The sequence below is a fragment of the Saccostrea echinata genome, unplaced genomic scaffold (genome assembly GCF_033153115.1).
Source record: "Saccostrea echinata isolate AGI-Se365-2 ecotype Australia unplaced genomic scaffold, CSIRO_AGI_Sech_v1 ptg000062l, whole genome shotgun sequence".
NCBI classification, from domain to species: domain Eukaryota; kingdom Metazoa; phylum Mollusca; class Bivalvia; order Ostreida; family Ostreidae; genus Saccostrea; species Saccostrea echinata.
In genome coordinates, this window is record NW_026889811.1 from 5,725,210 (window position 1) to 5,735,654 (window position 10,445).

A 10,445-nucleotide genomic window follows, 5' to 3' on the forward strand; every position below is an offset into this window, starting at 1 on the left:
TCATCCAATAATGTTGTTTTTATGAATTATATTATTAAAATAAAGATACTTTTACATCATGATGATTATATATATATATATCTACAATCTAGCAAATATAAGCAAATACAGATTTGTTAACATGCATTCTTAAACCCTCGCCTAGATCATCATCAAGTAACGTTACATGTAAATTTTTTTAATTTAATAATAAAAATGTAAAGAAATCTTACAAAATGTGATATAGAAAATTGAAACGACCATATCTTGAGATACTTAAGAATTATATAATTGAAATCATTTTGTTTTGTCCTTAGTATGAATATTTTCTAAAGACTTTTTGTTTATGTCCCAACATGCCTTTGTCTTTGCTGCAACGAATTGACTAGGCACCGCTTCAATGCACATCCGATGAAAACAAATATGGCGTCAAGTTACACATCTTCTCCTCGATACATTAATGATACGGATTACGATGATGTCGATAGCCTAGACTTGGATGATGATCGAGATTTTGATGAAAATTTTACCGATGAAGGTGAGGAAAAATGCAAAACAGGGGTTTCTGTCTTCACAATCCCTGCGTTTACGCTTTGGCGCCAAGCATGAAGCAACATTATGGTTTATAGCTTGTTTACCATCTATTTTTTTTTTTAACGAACGTTTTTCTTTTTGATTCGGTATTTGTATAAGATATTTATTTAAGTATACGTTAAAAAGCTCATTTTTTATTGCAAAATCCAATGGAGCAAAACATCTGTTTCATTTTGGATTATTGTTTTGGGTTCGAGTTTCCTCTGTCTGGGTTTGAAAAGCATGGAAAGGAGGGGAGGGAATCTTTCAAGTCATAGATATGACACAATAATTATTTAATGAAACCATCAGATTGGGTTTTGTTTATTATAGCGTTGCTAGGCACTAAAGTCCTAAATTTACAAATATGTTTTATTTTTAATATTAAATAACATTAAATTCCATATCATGAAGACTGTTCTTATGATTAAACCAACAGATAAACTTTTATGAAGAATATTATTTCCCTTGTTTCATTCTCAGTAATGTGAATGATATTTCCTAGTCTATGTGTAGTTTTGAAGCTTTTCAAACATGAATAGTTGTAATTGGTGCTATAAATATGATTGTCATTTTGGATTCTTTTGGATTCTTTTAAGTTTTCTTCTTTGCAATATGTTATACAAATTCTAAAGTAAGTGTTATACATGTTAACTTGTATTTGTAGGTAAAAGAGGATGATCGGATGATTTTTAAATTGACAATGTATTGTTCATTATTTAAATTAGAGTTATCTTTCTTGTAATGATATCATTGTAGCAATGGCTTCCTTCAGTAAGTAAATGATGACTCAGTATAATCTATTAAATTTCCCTAATATGATTTATGATCGTTGGCAATTATTTTTTCCAAAGTAAAAGAAGATGCCAATTGATTATTGCTATACCAGTGGAAGCTGGAATTAACATAAAACTGTCAAGATTTATCATAAATTTAGTGAATTTGATAAGAATACAGTAGAAACTCCCTCTGGGGTCTACTTTCACTTTGCATACACTGTTCTTTAATACTTTTAGCTTTGTGCATGTGGTTATAACTAAGATTTTAAGTCTCTCAAGACTTGAATGAATATGGCATGACTGTAACAACTTCCTATTATTTTAATGATTTTTAACATAAATTTGCTGTATTTACTAAATGTATCTTTACTTTAAAAAAAATCAAAGGAAGATCCTAGCTAGCAGTCTCAATTATCGGAAAATATTGACACAGTTTGATGTCTGTCTCTGGGTAACATTTCAAAAAGAAACAAAAATGATGAGTCATCATAATTCTGTTTTGATTTAATAATAAAAGTTTATTTTAAATCATTAATTAGGCTTTATTAATTAATATGTTGATTTCGTATGAAGGACAATCATAGTATGAAGGTATTTATAGTTTTCCGTACAAGGCATTTTTGGCAGAGTGTCACATTCGTCCGATATTCATATGATAAAATTTTAAATGCATACATTATATTTAGTTACAACAATACATTTATAATGCATGAATTTGCTGGAGATTTCAGATCATCCAGCATAGAAAAGGATTTTACTCTCAATTAAGTCTCAACAGGTCAAAAGCCTCATTATTATATTAAGGTTTAGTTATCATTTTGTATATTTTCTACTGATATGACCATAATCTAATCATTTGGTTAGTTTTGGTTTTAATAGTATCAATTTAATACATTGTGCAAATCCTTACAAAAGTATTAACATATTTAAACATTGTGCATTTAGTTTGAAATTTAATAATATAGCAGTTGAAATTGTGGGATAAAAAAGAACAAAAACTGAAATGTATTGAATCAGTATACAGATGTATATAATGCTTATTGATGCTGAGTTTTATTTTAAAACTGTTGTTTTAGATACAGAGGATGCCAGTGAAACAGACATGGTGAAGCGAGAAACGGAATACACAGAAATCAAAGAACAGTGAGTACTGAGAGTTAATTCTGAACTGGAACAACTGAAGTACATCTATTAATATTTTGAATAGTTCAAGGAGCAGCTTTATATTTATGGTAATGAATCTCATAACAAAAATATCTAAATCTGGAAAATAAACTATATAAATCTGATTTCTTCATTGAATTATAAACAGAATGTATCAAGACAAACTGGCACACTTGAAAAAACAACTGCAGCAGTTAGAAGAAGGCACTTTACCTGAATACATAAAGAAGAGGAAAAAAATAGATCAGAATTATAAGGAACGGATTCGCATCAATGAAATCTGGAGAGAATTTGAGGTGATTTTTAAAGTGCATATTTTAGCATAGTTGTTATTTGCTAATTACTTATACTAATCAACAATTTTTAGACATTTTTTAAGTTTGTACAAGATCACAGTATATTTGATTTATTACAGTGTTAACCTGTCTTCATGTTGTTTTCATGAAAATGGAATTTAGTTTAAATTGCAGAAATGTTTTGAGAACATACTTATCTTCAATTTTGCAGAGTGAGATGCACTGTAAACTGCAGATAAAAATATGTGAATGTGCTTGAACTTCAAAATCCTTTTGTGTTTCAGCTTGATGTAGTAGAAAGAGAGTATATAAAGGAAAAGAAAGCATCTGTCAAAGACTTTGAGGTAATATTAAATCTGGAAAGGTACATGTACAATGTATGTAGTGTAGAGTGGATCATGGATTTTGGCTGATTTTACAATATGCAGCATGCATTGTCACTGACTTGATTTGTATAAAAAAAATGTTTTACTGGGAAAGAGGGGATGAAGAAATTATAAAGTGTTTGCCTGTTCACTTGTTGTTTGCTTTTGTAGAATTTGAGACATGGAAGACTATACATAAAATTGATAAACTAATTATCAGTGACTTGGTGATTTCTCCCTTAATTAACTTTAATAAAAATTTTGGCTCTGGCGTATTAAAGTGAAACAATGACATTTTTTATCTGAGTCTCAAAAATTCATTGTAATGAGAGTTACAAATTATTTTTTTTTCATCATTTAGGAAAAGAAAATAGAGCTTAAAGAGAATCTCATTCTGGAGTTTGAAGAGAAAAAGAAGAATATAGAAAATGAGAGAAACTCCATGGACCTAACAGGAGGTATTTTACATTTTTACAGGGTCTGTGACAAGTCATAGGAAAAAATCAAAGATACAATAAATCATCAGTACTACAACTCAAGATAAAACAAGTCACAGAATGGACATCTTTTAGATATGCCCCCCCCCCCCCCCCCCCACACACCAACTTACAATATTTATAAATTAGCATACCTTACAGTATTCATAAATTAGCATACATTTACATATTAGGATACTGTAAGTTTTGCATCAGAGTTGTCTTTCTATGACTTGTCACGTCCATGAAGTTTTTTTTTTTTTTTTGGAATAGTTGACTTTTGGTTTTTGGAAAAAAAAATTGCTAGTCTAAGATCATATATGAAAGAATATATGATGCATCAGTTTTGCAGTGTTAAGTTAGAATAGCACAGCTTTTGAATTGATTACACTGCTGTTAAACCTTTTTTAGTGTAGCATAATGCCAAGGAAGTTTTATGTAAGTTTAGGTCTTTCTCTGTAATTGAATTAAGAGGATGCCCTGTATCTTTTCCTCAGGATTTCTTCTCTCCGACTCCATGGAAATTAAACCTGTGACTACAAGAAAGCTACGCAGAAGACCCAATGACCCGATGCCCCTCCCAGAGAAAAGACGGAAACAGACACCTGATATCCTTTTACTTGTACTAAGATACATGAACATGAAATTTTTTTTATATTTGAAACCAGGAAATTGAAGATTTTTAATAGATATTGTGAAGACATGTTTAGAAGGGGGAAAAAGTAGTATATGCAAAAGGAAAAATAAACCTAATCCTGCATTTGAAGAAAAATAGTAGTTGTTAACCATTGAGATTGATGCTTTTTTATTTCAATAATTGATTTAGCTTATGGAAAATACATATATATGTGATGTAAAAAAAAATTTTTTAAAGTAGTTAATGATTTTGCCAGAGGTTTATATGAACCTTTCACAAGTACACATTTGTGAGCATCTTCTTTTACGCATTAAAATTATAGACTAAAAGTAGCAATGCAGAGAAATTGTCTAGAATAACCTTTAAACCTTGACTATCTTACCACAACTAAATCTGTATCTGGATGAGGGAGACATTTTAGACGATTTACGAATCATCAACAAAGTTAGTGGGAAACCTGTCAGTAAGAAGGTCACCCCGCATCCATCACCCATAGAAGCCATTATAGCCGAAGCCAAAATTGACGATGGGAGGCTTTATTATGATAAAAGATGGTTTGTACTTCTCTGTTTCTCTAGATCCTCATACATGTACATGTACATAGGCAAGTGTTTGGGCATACCAATAACATAATTTCTTTGGCTTGAATTTTGTGCAGTTTAATTTCTTTAAAGGGAGCATTTGAAATTTTGTAGTTTCAGTAGTTTTAATGAAGATGGATGATTTTATTATTTAGTGAAAACTAATGATTTACAAAATCCAGCAACAGTTGGTCAATTGCAGAAATAAACTATTTTATGATACTTGAGAATTGTGAAGCACAGAGTTATAAAGGAAGTTCTGTGATATCTTGTAAAGTAAAACAAAATGAATTGTTCCACTGTCCATTTGTACATAAACGTAGACATATTTTAAGAGAGGGAGTTGTTACTGTATACAGGGTTATTTTCGCCCTGTCACACTTGTAAAAAATTTGCCCCATTTTAAATTGGCCCAGTCACAGTTCTGCTTAAGAAATTATACTGTGTTTTTCGAATTTGTCCTGTTTTAAACTCACCCACCTGTGAGTAGGGCAAAAGGGGCAAAAATAAAATGGGGATGAAAATTTCCCTGTATACAGTAACTTGCACCTACTTGGCAATGTAAACTATTGTGATAAGGAAAACTAACCTTTTTTTTAAAACATCATGCCGGAGTTATCAAGTTTTTCCAGTTATTTAAAAACAGGTGTCTATAAGTTTTAATATTTCATAACTTTCCCGATAGGTTCCATCGGAATCAACCAGTATTTGTAGAGTCCAAGGATATGGGGAAGTTTACAGGGGTAATTACAGCTGTGGGTACACAAGAGGTGAGTTTTATTGGCTACTGACCATATATACCATACTTTATTATATACCCAACTGTGTATCACTCAATTTTACTTTTCATTTCATGCAATCCCTTTATGTTGTGATCCGACTTTCCGGATCACCACACTAATATTCTGAATCCATATCACCCCTCTCTGAAACTGATGACATCGTTCACAATTTTCATGACATTTTTTTCTTCCGTATTAAAAAGTCCCTTGGATAAATGTTCTATTTAATGGATAAAAATTGTATTATTGATCCAAGAAGTTTCCTTTTATTATATTTCGCTAATTATAGAGGGGTATATGACAAATTAATCATTATAACGTTAACTCATGAATTCATGTTCTCCACAGAATGTAAAATTTCATATACATACCCACCCAACACTTTTCAAACCACAAAATCAAATCCCCATAAACCAGTTTTTTTTTTCCCTCAAACCTTGAAAATTTGATGCCACAAAAATATGTGATTTTACAGTAAATGTGTTCTTCAGTTATACATGGCATGATTTTTCATATTTACAGATTTGGATTAGAAAAATTCCAGACAACTGTAAAATGAGAATTTCAGTTGGGCAATTAGAAAAAGGACAGATATTTTTAAGACGCAGGTGAAAGGTGCTTATTAGTATTATATATGTATGTGCTGATATATCATTACATTGTGAAAAAAACGTCACATCTGTTGTGAAAATGTTTCTTCCTGATGCATTCAGTGATAAGAAAATTGAACACTGCCACCATTAAATGTATTTTGTATGATGTTTTTAACTACCTATGTGAAGTTTATTTATACTCTGAGAGTATTAAAGATGTTTTGTTAAATAGATCTGGTGTTCAATTATATTTTGGTTAAGACTGTGGGCCAGAATGGACCAGGGAGCTAGAGAGCACACCCAGTTAAATTCATTGTAAACTCTTCTGAATGAGAACAAAGATTGGATGCTTTTTAAAAAAAATGCAGATTAATTTCTGCATGTCATGAAATGGTTTTCTCCCTTGATGAAATGCTTCTGAGGCAGAGGCTCAAAGAGTAAATATCTGGAATGTGGGCTATATCTCAAGAACCCATTAACCAATTTTTATCAAATTTGTCAGAGTATCTTTGGGCTTTTGGGCTTAAGGCTTTCATTTGTAGTACTAGAGTGTTCCAAGGAGTGCATGTATCGCTTGCTTTATAGCTTCATTAAAGATGTAAATAAATCTAAGAGTGGTCAGCTATTTATTTAATACTAGCATTTGAGTTCATGCATTTGCCTGGAAAGAAAAAAAATATTGTCCTTGGATAGTATGACTGCAATAGAATCTGACACAGAAAATATGGTTTCCTGACCCTCAAATGAATGGTGTGTTCCTGTTTTGCACACATTTGACATTTTTTCAGGAACAAACCAAATGAATAATTAAATTGAAATTATCAGAAATAATTATCACTTTATTATTACATGTATCTGTTTCCAACAACACTTCAAAAAGATTTCCGTCTGTCTTTAATATACATGATCCATTGTTGAATACCAATCCTGATGTATTTTGATAGCTTTTAAATATAAGTTTGTGTGATAACTAAATATAATACGGTATCAAAATACAGTATCATGAGCTCATAAACATGTAGAAATGCTAATTATCAAAACCCTGCCTCTCAAAATTCAAAAGACATATTAAGTAAATTGAAACTGTCCAGGGTATTTTTTGCAGAGTAGGTCAAAGGTCAAGTGGATTGTAACACTGGTATTTTTCATGACGTTTTTTTGACAAACAGTGCATTTTACAGTAGGTGAAAAGCAAAGAGGAATAAAGTCTTCCAGTAGCGAACAAATTGCCTACGATATCAACAAAGCCCTGCCCAGCACCAGAATACTTGACCAAGTGGTCCAGAATTTAATCTGGTATAAACACCCTTGCATATTACAACTTTGTTAAAACACCCTTGCATATTACAACCTTAACGCCAAAACCCTTAACCCAAGGGCTATGAATTTCACAATTTTGGAAGAGGCTTCCTTGCTCATCATCACCATGCACTTAGTTTGTTTCCTTAATACCCAGGAGCAGAGAAAATTTGTACAGAATTTATGCATATTTACTGTCTGATCAACAGAACCCCTCCCTAACACCAGAACTCCTGACCCGGGGGGGGGGCATAAATTTCCGAATTTTGGAAGAGGTACTCTTGCTTATCATAAACATGCTTTTAATTTGAGTGCTTATTACCCAGGGGCAGAGAAGAAGATTTTCAAAGAATTAATGCATTTCAATCTACATGTATAATCAATAGAGCACCGCCCTAACACCAGAATGCCTGACCAAGGGACCATGAAGTTCACAAATTTGGAAAATAATTGTTGAATATCGTAAACAAAAAATGTTCAGATAATATTAATCATATTGAGCAAAATCTTAATCATGATCTTAGAATACTAGATGAATGGTCAAAGAAATGGTTATTGAATTTTAACCCACAGAAAACCAAAGCTGTATTTTTTCATTTAAAAAATGTGCAGCAGTTACCTAAGTTATTTTTTGACAATTGCTAATTAGAATATTTTACAGAACACAAACATCTTGGGATACTGCTGTCCTCAAACTTAAGACGGTCTGATCATATTGATATCATTGTAAAGAAAGCTTACAAAAACGGGGGTTAATTAAAAAGCTAAAATTTACTGTGTCAAGAGATATTCTATCCCAGATGTATATATCTTTTATTAGGCCACAACTAGAATATGCTTTTGAAGTTTGGTCTGGATGCACAAAGACAGACATTGAAAATCTTCAAAAAGTTCCAGATTTTATTCACTTTCTATCTCTCGAACTCCTTGATCTCTCTAACTTTTCTTGCAGTCCCTTGAACTTCGAGAGATCGAGAGTCACCTGTATTTGTTGCAAGAATACTTACTGGGCTTACAATTATTGCTTCAAAAAAAATCGTTATATTTGGAAATTGGTTTGGAACCTTTGGAATACAGAAGAAACAGCAAAACTAAAACAATGTATAAAATGCACAATAATTTAGTACCTTCTTATATACAAATTTTATTACCTGATACAAGAGGCAACATTTCAGGATACACAACTAGGAATTCCTTAAACTATTCTTTGCCAAAATACAGATTAGAATTATTTAACAAATCATTTACTCCTGATACTGTCAGAAAGTGGAATTCACTTAGTCTTAGATCAAGGGAGGCAACTTCTATTAAAATTTTTAAGAACTGTCTGCACAACAACATTGTAAAACCTAAGAAATATTTTTCATATGGAAGGTTTTTGAACATAATTCATACAAGATTAAGACACCATTGTATTTTAAACTCTGACTTATTTTGCTGTAACTTGATAACCAGTCCAAATTGTTCATGAGGACGACTAGAAGATGCATACCATCTATTTCTCGCTTGTAAATTTATGCAAAAGCAAGCTATTGTCATTAAATAATTTATATGTCATATATGTACATTTAATGCTATAGGGTGATGATTCTCTTACTAATGAACAAAATGCTGAACTTTTCAAGATTATTCAAACTTTTCTAAATGAATGTGGTTGCTTTTCAAAAAAGCTTATTTTTTTTAACAATGTAAATCTAGATTTGTACATTTAAAGAAGATCTTATTTTCCTTCTATTACAGAAACTACTATGTATATATGTAGTAGACCATATATATACATTCATTTTATTTTGGCAATTTTACAAAATGTTGTATTAGGAGAAGAATATTTAAGTTCTTGAATTGTGTCTAATCCTACTGACTCTTTGTCAATAAAATATGTTCAATTCAATTCATTTCAATTCAAATTCAATTCAAATATCATACTTGGAGATGAAAAAAGAAACATCCCAGAGAGCACAAATTTAGTTAGTTCTACTTTAGGTTTCTAACTTTTCTCACCATCAAAAATGAAGTTATCAAGTAATTAAATCATTTTATTTTTTGATTTGAAGATTTTTTTTTTTTTTGAATATAAGAAAATACCTAAAAATACTTAAAACAGCACCTCATTAAATTGCAATTATTTTCATAGCCAGTATTGGGGGTGGGGTGGGGTGATTAAATTTAACATCAATAGGGGATGACTTTGTATAAATGGTATAATAAAAGAAATATCAAAGAAGTTAGTAATTTTTTTTTAGTGCTTGCAGCTACTATGACTTTTTCTCAGTTGTGCAGAGAGGCTCTAATTTCTTTGACAAATGACATCAATTATATATATATATATATATATATATATATATATATATATATATATATATATATATATATATATATATATATATATATATATATAATTGATGTCATTTGTAAAACCAAATAGGGTAAGAAATTAGAGCCTCTCTGCACAACTGAGAAAAAGTCATAGTAGCTGCAAGCACTAAAAAAATTACCAACTATATATATATATATATATATATATATATATATATATATATATATATATATATATATATATATATATAGTACTTTTATATGTAAAACAACTGTGAATATTATGGTGGCATATTTCTGTCCCAACGTGCAAGATAAATTATGTCAATATGCAAGAAATGTATGTCAACATGCAAGATATTTATATCTACATGCAAGATAATTAGTTACAAATCTTTAAAGATAATCTGATTTAATACATGTATAGGTAATTTTACTTACAAACACCATGCAGTATCTGACTCATAATTGACATGTGAGTTATTTATGTCAACATGAGAGATATTTGTTTTGACATGCAACTTATTTATTTCAGCATATGACTTGTTTATATCAACATGCGAGATAATTGTGATTACATGCAAGTTTGTGAACATGAGAGGTAA

The 10,445-nt window shown here is 30.6% G+C and overlaps 1 protein-coding gene across 3 annotated transcripts; it reads left to right on the top strand.

Annotated features, from left to right (window-relative positions):
* Nucleotides 1-377: 377 nt before the first annotated feature.
* Nucleotides 378-6,458, top strand: LOC133175204 (sin3 histone deacetylase corepressor complex component SDS3-like). Of its 3 annotated transcripts, none has more exons than XM_061310313.1 (10): nucleotides 378-517; nucleotides 1,312-1,326; nucleotides 2,408-2,474; nucleotides 2,644-2,791; nucleotides 3,076-3,135; nucleotides 3,518-3,614; nucleotides 4,130-4,240; nucleotides 4,652-4,823; nucleotides 5,536-5,620; nucleotides 6,155-6,458. In XM_061310313.1, exons 1-10 carry the CDS (start codon nucleotides 391-393, stop codon nucleotides 6,242-6,244), a joined length of 972 nt encoding a protein of 323 aa, XP_061166297.1. In that variant the 5' UTR covers nucleotides 378-390; the 3' UTR covers nucleotides 6,245-6,458. The 3 variants fall into 3 exon arrangements, with proteins under 3 accessions (XP_061166297.1, XP_061166298.1, XP_061166299.1); XM_061310314.1 differs by having other exon boundaries at nucleotides 4,655-4,823; XM_061310315.1 differs by lacking the exon at nucleotides 1,312-1,326.
* The last annotated feature ends 3,987 nt before the right edge of the window (nucleotides 6,459-10,445 follow it).